This window comes from Periplaneta americana, chromosome 16 (assembly GCF_040183065.1).
Source record: "Periplaneta americana isolate PAMFEO1 chromosome 16, P.americana_PAMFEO1_priV1, whole genome shotgun sequence".
Classification (NCBI taxonomy): Eukaryota; Metazoa; Arthropoda; class Insecta; order Blattodea; family Blattidae; genus Periplaneta; species Periplaneta americana.
In genome coordinates, this window is record NC_091132.1 from 138045923 (window position 1) to 138063343 (window position 17421).

A 17421-nucleotide genomic window follows, 5' to 3' on the forward strand; every position below is an offset into this window, starting at 1 on the left:
CATTGGTCCCTATCCTGAGCAAGATTAATCCAGTCTCTACCATCATATCCCACCTTCCTCAAATCTATTTTAATATTATCCTCCCATATACATCTCGGCTTCCCCATAGGTCTTTTTACCTCCAGCCTCCCAACTAACACTCTATATGTATTTCTGGATTCGCTCATACATGCTACATGTCCTGCCCATCTCAAACGTCTGGGTTTAATGTTCCTAATTATGTCAGGTGAAGAATACAATGTGTGCAGTTCCGTGTTGTGTAACTTTCTCCATTCTCCTGCAACTTCATCCCTCTTAGCCCAAAATGTTTTCCTAATCACCTTATCTCGAACACCATTAACCTCTGTTCCTCTAAGTGAGAGTCCAAGTTTCACAACCATACACAACAACTAGTAATAGACCTATAACTGTTTTATAAATTCTAACTTTCAGGTTTTTTGAGATTACAGTAAAATTGCTTCAAAAGTTGACCTGCTACAATCATATATGCCGCTGCATCTATGAACAATAACAGTACTCGTTGATCTTCAACACTATTTGGATATAATGTTTTCATTTCCGAACTAACAAAATACAAAATACTTTTGGAATTTGCTTTCTGAACTTCTTGTGAACATAAAAGATGGGCCTTTCCTGAAACATTTACATCCATTTTCTATGGCAGTCATGTCAATTGATGCCCATAGGAGCAAGCACGCGCTTTAGAGCTCAGAAGAGCCTGAGCGCTTTACAGCGGAAAGGAAAGAGACAGACAAAAAGAGGTAGTATATGCCGCTTGGACGAGCTATATACAGGGATGGCCAGCACTGATTCAATGGATGAAGGGAAGAGAACTTATTAAAACTGTATCCATGTTAATTTTTAGATTTGTCTGGAAGTATAAGTGCATTATAAGAATTTAGGTTTTAATTTTAATGCTCATTTTCACAAGTTTGATTTTTTTTATTCAAAAGAAATATTTTCTCAACTTTTTTTTATACAAAAGTGAAATTTTCAGATATAGGCCTATTTATTTAGTATCCTTACAGAATGTTTTCGTAAATCTAATATACCGTAAATACGTATTACTGAAGATAGTGTATTACAAATTTTGAAAATATTCGCATGGAAATTGTTTGTAAGGAAATGAATTAACAAAGCAACTGCTGTTACAACATAAGCAAAAGATACGTGCCCATGTGTTGTAAAAATGTCAGCTCTATAGCTACAGCACATTTCTAGAAAATAATTTAATATTCTGATGATAGGAAGTTGCTCACCAATATCACCTTAAAAGCATAATGCGATAAGAGTTTTGTTATGGAATATTAGTTACACTTAAAACATATATAGCACCTAGGTAACTTTGCTTTGTACTGTAATATTATTTTGATTGGTTTATTGATTACTTTTATAAGGCTAAAGGTACCATCAATATCAATTCCAACTTATCATGTCATACTCAGTCTCTTTCTTTGGAATATCACTTTCTTTATGAATGATGTGTTTCATCCATTTAGTACAGTATAGTTGTGCTACTATGGAATTTATGTGAATATTCCTTCTTAACTCTTTATTATGTTATTATCATTTAAAACACAACTGCAATATTAAGAAATTGGTATTAAGTAGTACTTTTGTTTTACAGACAATACAGATAATATTAAACATAAAGAAGCCATATAAAAATAACGACATAAAATTTCACGTTCCATCTGAAGTTTGTGCACCACTGTTTTCTTAATCCAACAGGCTGCTTATTCATATACACAACCCTTCCTCTTTCCATACTTAGCGCACGACGTCAAGGTCAGAAAGATGTGCTTGCTTTGACATCACTGTTCTATGGCTACTATAAGAACTGCAATTTCCTTAGTTTTGAACGCAGAAATAAATGCAGTAATGTTGAGTGAGTAGTCATATAAAGAAAAAGGCAAAAAGTACATATTAAAAAAAAAAAAAAAAAAAAAAAAAAAAAAAAGGAAAGATCAAAATTCAACAGAATGCTTCACTTCTCATGATTTGTGCACATTTACTAAAAACCTTTAAATATGAACATTCAAATAAAATAGGCATTTTCCTAAACATCCGATGTCTATTAATGGCACTTGTGGCGAACAAGGTCACAGTTGGGAGTTTTTCTTAGTGTTCTCCCATTTCCCTATAGGCTTATTAGACATCTACACCATTCTGTCAACACTTCTCCATTCCGTCGCCATTCCACAGCACTCTCCAAACGCCAGCTGACGATGCATGAAGAGGACTGGCCTAGGGACGAGTGTATGGTTGCCAGATTTTAAAAATAAGGGTTATTTTATTTCATTTGATATACTGTATAAGCGACTTAATCAGTGGCACCAACTTATATGACCCCATGAGGCCAAAGCTCACGCAAAAATTTGACATTATTATTATTATTATTATTATTATTATGACTTGCTTTTAAGGAACCCGGAGGTTCATTGCCACCCTCACATGGTCCCTATCCTGAGCAAGATTAATCCATTCTCTATCATCATATCCCACCTCCCTCAAATCCATTTCAATATTATCTTCCCATCTACGTCTCGGCCTCCCTAAAGGTCTTTTTCCCTCCGGCCTCCCAACTAACACTCTATATGCATTTCTGGATTCGCCCATACGTGCTACATGCCCTGCCCATCTCAAATGTCTGGATTTAATGTTCCTAATTATGCTAGCTGAAGAATACAATGCGTGGAGTTCTGCGTTGTGTAACTTTCTCCATTCTCCTGTAACTTCATCCCACTTAGCCCCAGATATTTTCCTAAGCACCTTATTCTCAAACACCCTTAACCTATGTTCCTCTCTCAAAGTGAGAGTCCAAGTTTCACAACCATAAAGAACAACCGTAATGTAACTGTTTTATGAATTCTAACTTTCAGATTTTTTGACAACAGACTGCATGATAAAAGCTTCTCAACCGAATAATAACAGGCATTTCCCATATTTACTCTGTGTTTAATTTCCTCCGGAGTATAATTTATATTTATTACTGTTGCTCCCAGGTATTTGAATTTTTCCACCTCTTTAAAGGATAAATTTCCAATTTTTATATTTCCATTTCGTACAATATTCTCGTCACAAGACATAATCATATACTTTATCTTTTCGGTATTTACTTCCAAACCTATTTCTTTAGTTGCTTCAAGTAAAATTCCTGTATTTTCCCTAATCGTTTGTGGATTTTCTCCTAACATATTCACGTCATCCGCATAGACAAGCAGCTGATGTAACCGTTCAATTCCAAACCCTCTCTGTTATCCTGGACTTTCCTAATGGCATACTCTACAGCAAAGTTAAAATGTAAAGGTAACAGTGCATCTCCTTGCTTTAGCCCACAATGAATTGGAAACGCATCTGACAGAAACTTATTATACATTATAAAATGTAACGTTGCTTTCTTTGGTAGACAAAAGTTTTTGAAGTGTGCTAGGCCTTGTGGCCTTAGATTTCATCTTGACTGAACTTGAGTGATGTAGAATACGATTTTTTCATGAAAGGAGGCATTTCTTCCTTTAAGTGTGTAAAGTGTGTCAGTGCTGCAAAGGTGGTTCGTGTGATAACACTCCTGTGAAACCCAACAATAAGGCTGAAAAGAAGATCATCTCGCCTACTAGACAACTTGATCTATACCTAATCTACAATGTGCGGAGTCTTTTTCTGTTCAATTCGAGACTGTGAGGCTCAACAGTGTGACTATTCTAGACACTTTTAACCGTTATTCTCGAACATGTGAAAAACCTGGAAAAAGAAATGGGTGAGTTAAAGAGTGAGTGAGAATACTGCCCTCAAAATTCAAATGGCTGAAATTATGGTCAGATCCATGAAATATGTAAAGGAAGTGTTCTTTTCCTTGGAACAGACTGGAAAAGAAATAGGCTTCACCATCAACGAGAGGAAAACAAAATATATGTTGGCAGATAATGGAAAGATAGTTGACAAGATAGACAGCCTGCAGATATCAGATTATAATTTTGAGAAAGTTGACAACTTTACATACTTAGGATCAGTGATCACTAGCGATAATAACATGTTCAAAGAAATCTCTAATCGATTAATGAAAGCAAACAGAGCATATTTCGGCTTAGAATATCACTTTAGTTCGTATGCTCTATCCAGGAAAGTAAAAGTTATTCTTTACAAAACATTAGTGAGACCAGTTTTGACATATGCGGCAGAAACGTGGTCAATCTCCAAAAACGATGAAAAAAGATTGGAGATTTTCCAAAGAAAGATTCTGCGAAGGATCTATGGCCCAACATTTGAGGAAGCTCTCTGGAGAAGGAGATGCAACTATGAATTATATAGACTTCTAGGAGAGCCAAATATAATCAATACAGTTAAAACAAGCAGATTGAGGTGGGCAGGACATGTAATACGCATGGACCTAAGTGAACCTTGTAAAAAAATTGTAATAACAAATCGGGGAGGTCAGAGAAGACGAGGTCGACCGCACTTGCGGTGGATTGATGGAGTGGAAGAGGATGCCAGAAAGTTGGGGTACAAGAATTGGAAGGCTGCTACACAAGATAGAAACGGATGAGGACAATTACTAAGGGAGGCCCAGGCCCACCAAGGGTTGTAGCGCCAATGTTGATGATGATGATGATGAAATTATGGTCAAAAATTCCTGTCACCCTAAGCCTGATCGTAATGTCTCTAATTTGGGTCAACAGCCGACAGTTAACTCTGTTACTAAATCGTACAGTAGTGTTTTGTCTGACACTGACGGGATATGGGACGGCTGAGAACCAGATGGAAAGACCAGTTTCAGGAATATGTCTTTGGCGTGGAACGGGATAAACCCCAATCCTTAGAAAGGCAGAAGAAGAAGTCTGTAAAATCGCAATCATGCGAAGTCAGCACCAAGTACTTCATTTCCTCTTACTCAACATAACAGTAATGAGGTCATCTCTGCTGTCGTGTGCTCAGATGATAGCACTATTGCATTATCGAATAACATTGACTCTGATGGTTTTTAAACTGTAGCTCGTAAAAAATTTAAGAAACGTGATCCTAAAGTTAGCAATCTAACTACTTCTTCATAGGTGCAACAGCCCACTTCAGGCCATGACCGCCTTCATCACAATCTTCCACTGGTCCCTATCTTTTGCTTTCTTTCTCCAAGCGCTAATTCCTAACTCATACAAGTCCGATTCTACATTATCCATCTCAATGGTGGTCTTCCTCTTTTTCTGATGCCATCTGGGTTATTAAAAGTCAATTTCCTCACTGGATTACTCTCCTCTGTCCGCCACAGATAACCAAGCCATCTGATTGTTATTGATTTGATAGTCTTAATTATATCTGGTTCTCTGTACAATTGATATAATTCAAAATTGTATTTAATTCGCCATATACCATTATCATTCGTGGGGCCATAGATTTTTCTCAGGGCTTTCCTTTCAAAAATCCTTAAATTCTCTTCATCCTTCTTGGTGAGTGTCCAGCATTCACTACCATAAATCAAAATTAGTCTAATTAATGTCTTATATAATTTGATCTTTGTCTTAGTACAAAGCAGATGGGATTTCATCTGTCTTTTTAGTGCTGAGTAACTTCTATTTGCAATGATTATTCTGTGCGATAACTCTTTTGTATTTTATTATCATTTGTGATTAGAGTTCCAAGATATTTAAATTGATTCACGTTTCCAAATTTATACCCATTTACCTCAAAATATGGTGTACTTCTATGTTTTATATTGACCTCCATATATTTTGTCTTGTCTTGGTTAATTTGTAGTCCTATTTCTTTGGCCGCCAGATGTAATTTAGTATAGGCTTCTTTTAATGCTTTTGTTGTTCTAGCTATTATGTCTAGGTCGTCTGCATATGCTAAAATTTGCGTTGTTCTATTATACATAATCCTTCTATTATCTAATCCAGCTTTTCTTATAACCCATTCCATCGCCAGATTGAACAATAGACATGCCAAACCATCTCCTTGTCGCAGTCCTGAATTGGTATCAAATAGGGGCAATAACTCCCCTTGTATCTTAACTTGACATTTAGTAGTTCTTAATGTCATAGCAGTGAGCTTAACAAGTTTCTCCGGGATATTAAATTCCTTCATTCCCTGTATTAGTTTTAGCCTGTTTATACTATCATAGGCCTATGCTGTTTTAAAGTATTCTAACTACTAGCAACTTAGAAATGGCTCCAGAGAGAATCAGAACTAAATCCCTTTTTGTTTCTAGATCTAGTCCTAATGTCAACAAAAGATAATATTAAGGATTCACTCTTTAATCAACTTAAAGTAAGGTCTCTTGAAATAACGAAATTGAAAACCAAATATCAATCGTATTCCTCTTTTCATATCTCAGTTGATGAGACGGATTTTGAGTTAATTAATAATTCTTATGTTTGGCCTGCTGGATGCCTCATTGCACCCTTTTTTGGTAAACTTAAACCTAGCAGCATTTTGCTCCACCAGGTACTTCTGTTGATTCTAGGGTTAATGCCTCTTAATATTATTATCTAACTCTCAATGCACAGTTCTAGTAATCATCTTGAGATATTTTACCAAAATGTTCGTAGCTTAATACAAAAATTGATTAAATTTTTCAAAATGTAGTAAGTAATAATGATATCACTATCTGTCTCACTGAAACATGGTTATCTGAATCAGTATTAAAACAAATACAAATTTATTCTCTAATAATTACACTGTGTTTCGTGTAGACAGAACCTACGGGGACACCAATAAAAAAAAGAGGTGGGGGTTGTCCTAACAGCGATTAACAACCGGTTACCTTTTACGTGTCGGCAATATGATTTAGAAATTATTAACGAATGTGTTTGGATAGAAATTAAAATGGCTGATGATATTAATTTGTTAATTGGAAATCATTACTTTCCACCTGATTTCGACATAATCACTTAAAATCTTACCTTAAATTTCTTGAAAAAAATCTTGACACTCATAATTTTAGAATTTAGTAATTATTGGCGATTTCAATTGTCCTGGTATGGACTGGTCAACTGGTTTTAATCTTAATGATACTCATTACTACTCTAAAATTAAGTCAAGTGATTTATATTTCTCATCTTGCCTTCTGGGATTAAATCAAATCAAATTTACTGTTACTAGTAAAAATCTACTTGGTCTTGTCTTTACTAATATCATTAATAGTACAGTAAAACTAGCCAATCATTCTCTAGTTTTGGAGTACTCTTATCATCCATCTATCTCCATTGATCCTGAAGTGTATTTGTCACTACCTGAACACTGCCCAACTAGTACCTTCATGAATTATTCTCAAGGTGATTACTTTAAACTGTATTCCACTCTATACAATCACGATTGGAATTCCATATATCAGACTACTGATGTTAACATTGCTACTAATTCGTTATCTCAAATTATTATAAACAAAGCCACCTTCGTAAAAAAAATCGCACTATCCAAAATGGTTTTCAAATAGCTTGCGTATACTCATTAAGAAAAAGAACAAAGCACATAGAAATTTTATGAAATACAAAACTGATCACCATTATCAAATTTTTTCCAATTACAGAAAACAAGTTAAAGCTATGATTAAATCTGATAAATTTAAATGGTTACAATCCATTGATGGAAATTTGAAGAATGAACCCAAGAAATTTTGGAAATATGTAGAATCTTTTCGAAAATCCAATAATTATGCCACTGAATTATTAATAAATAGGGTTCACATTACTGATCAGAAAGAAATTGCTAATGCATTTGCTAATTAATTTAAATCGGTTCAAAAACAGTCTAAATCTAATTTCTGTTTGTTGGATTCTAATTCTACTGACTTCTTATCCTTACCTAAAATTACAGTTTATGACATTTCAATTGCCATAAAAAAGCTTAAACCTAACAAATCAAAGGGCACTGATGGCATTCCTAATTTTACAATTAAGGGATGTTCTAATATTCTAATACCCGTTTTAACTTTTATATTTAACTTAATTTAAGTTTATTAACTGGTACATATCCTTTGCTTTGGAAAGAAGCATCCATTATTCCTATCTTTAAGAATGGTAAAAAAAAAAATGTTGTTTCCAATTATAGATCTATTTCAATATTAAACAATTTCTCAAAAATTTTTGAAAAATAATCCACAAACATATTTCATTTTAACTTATGTTAAGAATAAAATTAATTCAGCCCAACATCGTTTTACTAAAGGTCACTCAACAACTACAAACTTAGTATCCTACCTTAATCTTGTTCTGCCAGTTGTTCAAACTCAAGGTCAAATTGACTCAATTTATATTGACTTTAGCAAAGCATTTGAAGTTGTACTTCACAATATTTTGATAAATAAATTTAAAAACTTTGGTCTCTCTTCTAATTACGTGAGCTGGTTTGAAAACTATTTAACAAATAAACAATCTTGTGTTCGACTAGGAGATTCTCTCTCGGACCATTTAATAGTTTATGTGAGTTCCCCAAGGATCTACATTGGCCCTCTATTATTTTTATTATTTATAGATGACATATGTAAAAGAATAAGTTCAAAGTACCTGTTATTTGCTGACGATCTCAAAATCTTTTGCACAATAAATAATCCGACCGATTGCCAAACTCTTCAAAATGATATTAACTCTATTGAACTTTGGTCTGACGATAATGAAATAAAAATTAATTAAACAAAAACTTTTGTCATTTCGTACTCACGAAAAACTACTTCCATAAAATTTAATTATTCTCTTAATAACGTCTATATTATTAGAAAAAATTATATTAAAGATCTTGGTGTATTACTTGATTCTAAATTATATTTTCATGATCATGTTTAATATATTTATAATCATTCAATAAGAATGCTTGGTTTAATAAGGTCTATAACTTATTCTTTTTCCTGCATCTCTATTGATTCTATACTTTACTTTGGTTCGATCTAAACTTGAATATGCATCTGTAGCCTGGAATTCCATTACTTCAACCGATTCGGTGAAATTGGAAAATATTCAAAGAAAATTTATTTCCTTATGTGCTTTTTGATTTATGCCCAATTCCTCTTACTTTAATTATGAGATTACTTGTAAATATTTTAACTGTTGCAGCCTTTATTCTAAATGTCAAAATCTTGATTATCATTTTTTTTGCAAAGTTATCAAGGGTGATATTGATTGTGAGTCTATCATAAACAACATCAGCCTGCGTATTCCTACAAAGGGTTAAAGATTTCAAAAAAAATTTTACAACAGAAATTCAAAATCTCTTTCTCCAGTCTGTAGATGCATAAAATATGCCAATTTGCATGGGAACAATTTAGATCCTTTTAAAGTATAGTTTCGTTTATTAGTATTTACTGTCCTCATTCTCAATTTTATTTATGTATGTTTTTCTTGATTTTAAGATATTATTTTATTTATTCTTGCACCTTAGTATCTTCTGTTTTTGTATTGTGCTGAACTATAATTGGCCTCTGGCTGTTGTTCAGCACACAAATATAAATAAATAAATATTATTATTGTTACATTGTTATTTTATTATTGTTTCTTTATTATTTTACTAATATTATTCTGAAGATTGATTCATTGTGGCTACAATCATTTCATACATTTTTATACTTGACATTACATACACAGCATCCTAGAAAATTTGAAACACAAAGAATTTTCTCATAACATGATATCCCTGCAATACAATCACAAAATGAGTTAATTTTGGTGTGGTACCAGTATTTAGAGAAACAGTTAACATGTACTTCCTTGTGGCAAACTCTGCATCGAGTCTGTTTTCCCTGTGATATGATTATTTGATCCTTTCTGTCAAACTTTGAATTCACATTTTTCAGGTTGGATGCTCAGCTTCTTTTGCTAGCACATTCACTTGTCTTGTATTCGAGAAGAGACAAAGCAACCCTTTGACGAAAGGTAAAATGATCAAGTCTGCCTTCTTTGTAATTTTTTTTTTTTTTTTTTTTTTTTTTTGTGAATCTGCCATGAATTTTGTTCCACAACATCAATCATATGTGCAATTAGTGGACAGTACCATTTTGCCACTAATTGAAATGCAGTAAAGACTAATATTCCGGTTACTGCGATCAACACCACCCGGCCCTTTGTTGTATGTATAAATGATTTGGGGCTGTGTAACTGAAATTCTTTTCTTCTCCTTGCAAGAGAATCTTGTTACATAATGCAGAGGCTCTACTGCAACCGCACTGGAAGCAACAGCAACAATATTATCACAGTCTAGTATATACAGTCGCAAAGCTCAATACGTAGTAAATATGCAAACATTAGGTAGTTGCTCACCACTAGGATCGCTAATATCACCTCATCTAGGCAATGCAAAATAGTACTGTCACAGTCTAATTGTTTCTAGCACCCTCAAAACTCAAGCTTCGTGACTGTATATAGTAGACTGTGATATTATCATCATACCATTTTGTAATAATAATTTTGTTTTCTTCCGGACTTTTGATTCAAAGTAGCTAATGGGTTTCTTTTTCATTTCACCCTTTTCATGAGAGGGGAGCTGGAAGTTCGGTTTTACCTTATTGTTCCAGTTCCCTTTAAATTTCTCCTATGTAATTCTTCAAGTAGGGGTACGATAGTAAAGATTGAAAAAGAGACATAATTTTAAAATGTATGGGGATATTTCTATTGTCTATTCTATTTTCATCATTGTAATGTCGCAACGAATAGATATCTCAAATGTATTATGGTGTGACGTAATATTTATGTTTATTAGGAGTCGCTTGATCTATAAAACTTATAAAATAATTTCGAACCGTAAAAATATTTAGCTTTCATATCTGATTTGAGTTTCGGAAGCCACAGTTAAAATAAAAAACCACTCTCACGTCCACACTTCAAACTCAACAATAACCACAACTCACATTACCACACCTAGCAAAGCCTCTAATTAAGACCAGTAATAGTGACACCTGTGAAAAAGCAAATGAAGAGAGGGAAATTTAAAACACTGACCACTGTCCTTTCAAAAGGATAACAGATCTGCGTTTAAAGTGGTAGGAGAGTATTATCTTAAATTCGCATATCCCTCACGTCTCAACACGGCGCGTGGTCATTTGTTTCACATCGTATGTGACTTTCAATTCCAAATATGAATAGCTAAAATCTAAAAAGTGGAACATTCTTTTCTTGCGACGGGCATGAGCGGAAAAGAGAAAAATTTCCTGAAAATTGGGAATGTCTCGCTATATTGGGACATCTGGCAACTCTAGATAAGTGAGGTTGCCTGCTCGAAACTGGGCACACAGCAAACTTTGGTGTAGTCAGCCAGTGTGGGTTTGGGAATGCGCCTAGCTTGAGGAATGGCCCAATAATCTTGAAAGGTACAGTATTCCCCTCCCGAAATTCAATTCAATTCAATACATTAACTGAAAGCAAACTGCTCAATGGGCCGACTTTTGGTTGTGAGGTTACCTTAAAGAACGAGTTTTCCTGACACATCCAACAACCCTACTGCAACTGAAAGATGCCATCTCGTAAGAAATTGCCAATATTCCAAGACATTATCTGCAAAATGATGTGCATAGTGTCGCAGACAGAATGCTGTACGTTGAACAAGAGAATGGCGGATATCTTCCTAGCATTTTGTAAACCCCATTGTTTGCACAACACTGTGATGTTCTTGTTTTTTCCCTATCTCAAATATTATAATATTTAAAGCGGTTTAATGTTTGAACTGACTTTTGAAATATCCTATAACTTATATATTAATTTGATAAAGCATTTCATTGCCAGTAGAAAGGGTGAAAATAGTTACTTGAGAAATCATAATTTATTAAAAAGGAAAAAAAAGTTAAATATACTATCACTCACATTACAAGACAAGGACATGCAAACAGTATGCATACACAATAATGGCAAACTCTGCTCTTCTAAAACCTGGAAAGCTAAGGTTTTTTCTGTTGGACATAAAAATATAATAGTGATAACTGAGTGACAATAAAATTCCTGTAGAATATGTTTAAATTATGAAAAATCTCCTGCATTTCTGTCAGAATTAACTTACTTAAAATAAAAATTATTTTGAAGTACAATTTATACTAAGAAGACAATACTACAATACTACAATATAACAGTAACACATAAAATGAAACGCAAAGAAAAGAATCATACAATTTCTAGTATTTAAAAAAAAATATATAGGCCTAATGCACGTCTTAGTATAAAGTTACCAATTAGGTTACATTGTATAATTCAGCGCTATAGAGAAAGCCAAATCTTAAGAGAGTTTACTTCTTATATCATGATATAAGATAAGAAAATATTGACCTTAAAATCACTGAAATTCGCATTAAAAAACAGCAAATGATGATATCTTGAAGCTAAGTTTCATAACGAAAACAGTTTCCCACCAAAATATCCTTGTAAATAGCAAATAACACGGTGTAGGTCACAGACAATGGTTACAATAAAATTTCCACCTCGTCTCATAATTTAAAAATTTGATGAAATGTTCCACTCCTCATTTGTTTTTTATTGTTTTTTAATTCTTCCAATATAGGCTAGGCTAAATGGTCAAAACTTAGATAATAAGACTGGCCCCATTTCAGAGATTATCTAACGAAAAAAATAAACATTAAATAAATGAATAGTACTTAAGAAATTTCTTTTAGGAGATTATTAAATTTGAGAGTAACTTAAGTTGTCTTTGCGATAGCTGTGAGTCCTAACTCATTCCATCGTATTTTAGTGATGTGTCAATGTTATCGAAGTTCTAGCTAGGAAATAGGCAACTAGTTTACTGTAGTACCAGTGTCTACACTTATTGCAATTATTCAGAACTAGGCTACTTAATATTTACAACACAAAATTCGGTGAAAAGCCATTATTAAATGTTGCGAGACAGAAACTGAAAGTCAAACAGAATAAATATTATATATATATATGTGTGTGAAATTTACACGTTAATTCTCCAGAAAAACTACACCAAAGGCAAAATTGAATCAGTCATTGCAAAAAGGTCATGAGTCAACTTTTTTACGAAAATGAGTTATGCATTGAACATTGTGGTGTAGGGGTAGCCCGAACAGTCTACGTAAGAAGATCATGAATATACTTTCAAACAGTCCTGAAATCGAAGCTTGAAATTTCCACTTCTTGCAGAAAGGTCATGAGTCTTTGACTCGTGACCTTTTTGCAATGACTGACTTTAAATCTGTAGTCTATATTCAAAATATTCATTCACGGGAATTAATATCCTTTTCATTTCAACTTCAATACCCATATTTGAAGGTAAGATTTTGTTGTGGAAAGATATCAGTATCCGATTCTTCAAGTTTTACCAGCTAAAATACGCAGTTCCCATCTTGCAGTGTCAAGCTAGCTGCAATAGCAGAATTGATGGTTCACCGTAGAAGGTCCAAAAATTGTATGCTAATATTAATAAAATGTCTGAACTTAGTCTAAAAGGGAATAATGTTTGTGGATTGACCTTTGATTTTATGCAAAATTTGCCACTGCCAAATATTCCTGTATAGAACATTTTTTATTTGAGACATGTGTTTGGCATACATAATCAAAAAACTAATCTCTCACATTTTTATGTATATCATGAAGAAGAAGAAGAAGAAGAAGCACACAAAGGTGAAAATGACGTATGTTCATTTGTTTCATTACATCCAGAAGCATATTCTACAGAATGTAAATGAGCTGCATCTATTGTCTGACAGGTGCGCCGGTCAAAATTAAAACAACACAATGATCCGCTTTTGTTTATCCATTGTAACAACAAAGTGATTCCAAATTATATAACGTTACTCTTTCCAATAAAAGGTCACAGCTTCCTACCAAACAACAGGGATTCTGGAACTGTAAAGGAACTGATAAAAAGCTATGATAGGGTCTATCTACCTAAAGAATATGTTATGATTAAAATGGTGTCAGTTCTCAGTAGAAACCATTGATGCTGTGCCTGTACTCGACTTTAAGCGATGTTGGTTTATTTATTACAAGAAGACTTTTCTCTCTGAATGAAGTATGGGAAAAATTCCTAAGGTACATAAAATGTCTTTTTCTCCTTCTAAGTGGATGGCGTTTGAATACAACTCAAGCTGTCCTGGTCAAATAAAAACTTAACAGTTCATCGATGGTGCCAGCAAAGAGAAATTCAATCTCCTTCACAGTTATAGCAAGAATCCTGTACTTCCTACAGAGTTGACTTATCCTTAAAAACAGATGCCTATCAATGGAAAAAAAAAAAAAAAAGAAAAGAAAAAGGGAACATTCTTAAGGTGAAGAAGTACATATATTCCAGCTGAGTATACAGAGTTTTACGATCAACTCCATGAAAGGCCAAGACAAGGAGGAAAAGAAGTTGAAAATGATCACGAGGACTAAAAACAAACAAACAAACAAAAAACTACTTTCTCAATCTATCGTCTATCCAAAGTGTTTAGATTTTCATTAGAGTTCATTCTTGTTCTAAATAAAATACAGCTATACAGGGTGATTCACGAGGATTTACCGTCCTTTACGGAGCTTATTTCCGAAGACATTCTGAGCAAAAAATATCATATAAACATGGGTCCTATTCTCAACACTTACAGAGTTACGTTTCGTTATTGGAACGCATTGCTGTGAACGCGTGATCTTGGTCAGTGTGCAGTCAGCAGCCAGCGTGAGCGCTACGGAAATCAAAGATAGCCGTATGCAGTTACGTAGCATGACGAGTGACGTTTACAAGCGTGCGGCGACATTTTTTAAAATGTGTTGCAAACTCTCCAACACTGTAAATTAGGATGCAAAATTGAACTGCAAATAATTAAGTCGGTGGAAATGGTGTGATTTATAATAACTGTTGTGATAAGTGCGTTAGAATAATGCAATTTTTTTGTTAAAAATAGAAAAAAATGTCTGTACGAACCAACTAAGGACTTCACAGTACATTTTAAGCGTCATAAAAATTTCTAATTAAAGAACTGCTACTTCTGAATGGTTCATTCTCTATTTGTATTATTCTTTTACCTTCATACTAAAGAAAAACGTATTTTACAAACAACTTTAAATTAGCTGAAAATATTGAGAATAGGAACTATGATTATATGACATTTTTTTGTTCAAAATGTCTTCAGAAATAACCTCCGTAAAGGACGATAAATCCTTGTAAATCACCCTGTATAATATGAAAATAGTAAGCATAAGTGTTCTCATTCATTGTATATTGGTGCATTAAACAATTTATATAATTAGAACATTATTTCCTAAAAATATATTTTATTAATTCGTAAAAAGTGGACGTTCATTGCAAAAAGGTCATGAGTCATTGATTTTGAAAATGTGTTTTATGCCAAACAAAAAATGTTAAATGAAAAATATATAATGCAATATTTTCCTCGATAACGCTTTAATCATTGACAGTCGTATGAGAATTAAAAATTAGGTAGTTTATGCTGTAGGTAGTTTTTTCTTTCTCCTGTAAAATTTCAGTTTCTTGACTCATGACCTTTTTGAAATGACCGATTCAATTTTCTTTTGCCTTAGTGGCAAGTAAGTTAGTCTATGTGTCTGCAAACTAAACATGTATTTATCACTACTAAGTTATAGATCTCACAGAACTCAATGAAAACAAAAGAAAATTGTACCTACTTTGGTGTAGGTCTAGGTTTCCTGGAAAAATACTAAAGTTTAGACAGACAAACATACAGATAGATACATCTGAAAGAAATTGTGGTTAGTCACAGGCCAAATCGACGACCAGCTTGGGCCTCTAGGTCTATTTGATGAAATTCACTGAACGCCTATGAATTTAAGATAGGTAAAGATAAAATTCTGAGCTACGTTTCGTGACGAAGTTTGTGTCGATAGCAATGTCTTATTGGTGCTCTTTATCACTGGAGAAATTAATGAAAATTTGATTTTACAAAAATCAAAACATGCCATGGTTTCATACACATTATAAGTAATAAAGGTCTACTTCACCCATACCTTTCTCCATGATGAAGTACACGATGACCACCGGCTTTCTTTAGTCTTTCACGCTGGTGGCACTTCGAGCAATAACCACCCCACTCTGCATTTCCGTAATATCCACAACCATTTTTACACTTCAAATCTGCTTCGTTGATACGAAGACTCGGATTCTTTGTGGAATACATGCTTCACTTTACACCAGACACTTCTGTTAATTCAATGACGCAGTTGTTCTGTGAGAGAAAACGGAAACTTCTGTAATACTGTACTTATGTCATCATCAAAAGCACGAAAAGAAATTGTAGCACCAACGGTACAACACTTAACCTATACTAATCATCAAATGGACGTCACTTTGTCCCAAAGTCAATATATATACCTACAAAATAAACAGTTGTCTTCGGACTTATCTATTATTAGCACAGATGAACTATAAATATTCTAATTAACAGTAGCTGTTTAGATCTTAATGAAGTCCAGGTCAACAGCTTTCGGCTGTCCTTACAACCGACGCTTACAACACACCAGTTATGTCTGGTAACCATACACGCCTACTTTCCACACCGTTGCTTACGTTCCACACACACACACACACACACACACACACACTCTCTCTCTCTCTCTCTCTCTCTCTCTCTCTCTACATATCAGTGTCGCCAGCCAAGGAACAAGAAATCCCCCTATATCATATTAAAAATCCCCCTAAAATTCAGAGAAATCCTATAATTTTTTTAATTTGTACTTGGAAAAACGCAACATAAAAATTAGCAAATGTCATTATACATACACAATTGAATAGAAATTATTTTATTCACACATCATACACACTGACATGCAATAGAATAGATACACTTTGAATTTCTCATGATTCGTCCTCACCAAAGACGTTATAATAGTATACTAGACTCACACAGAGCGCTGGTGTGCTGTCCAAAATTGAAACCAGTCTGCGCAAGTTTACGCCGCCATGCTACTGGTAGAAATAGAGCGGTAAACACGATTGTCATATTTGTCCTTTGTTTTGTCTCGGGTGTTTTTAGTGAATAGTGTGAAAGTAATGGCAATATAATTTTGAAATATATATTATCGCCGCGGACTCATGTTTAACATGTCGGCATCATACAATAACGTGCGGTGTGCTTTAAAAAAATAATTTTGCCGACCGATTGTTGCTCTGTAGGTTTCACTCTAAGCGTCACGTTGTCACGTCTACTTTCTCGATAAGAATAAGCATTAGTTTGTTATATTGTTAAATGGCTATTATTATTATTATTATTATTATTATTATTATTATTATTATTATTATTATTTCATATGCGAGTACGTTGGCTTTCTTAACTCTTAATAATAACTCTTTAATAATAATTTTTAATCACATACCTTAATGTTCGTCCTCAGCACAAGACATTGCAACCTCGGGTTTAGTCTATGTGGATTAGACAAGTAAGTGTCATTTAATAATAATTGAAGCAGCTTATTGGTTGCATTATTGAAATTGAGGCGAGTGATTGGAGCGGCGACACAAGAAATTGAAAACAATAATACAATTAAA

At 33.8% G+C, this 17421-nt stretch overlaps 1 protein-coding gene across 4 annotated transcripts in view; it reads right to left on the reverse strand.

Moving 5' to 3' along the window:
* LOC138691258 (rab5 GDP/GTP exchange factor-like) overlaps positions 1 to 16423 on the reverse strand; it is a 76390-nt gene extending 59967 nt beyond the window's left edge. The window contains exons 1-2 of one of the 4 annotated variants that reach the window (XM_069813081.1): positions 16253 to 16423; positions 15885 to 16102 (exon numbers count right to left, since the gene is read on the reverse strand). In XM_069813081.1, the coding sequence (XP_069669182.1) occupies positions 15885 to 16054 (170 nt within the window). In that variant the 5' untranslated portion in view covers positions 16055 to 16102; positions 16253 to 16423. Of the gene's footprint in view, positions 1 to 15884 lie in introns of all 4 variants that reach the window. The other 3 variants (XM_069813082.1, XM_069813080.1, XM_069813083.1) reach the window with 3 other exon arrangements.
* Positions 16424 to 17421: the final 998 nt, after the last annotated feature.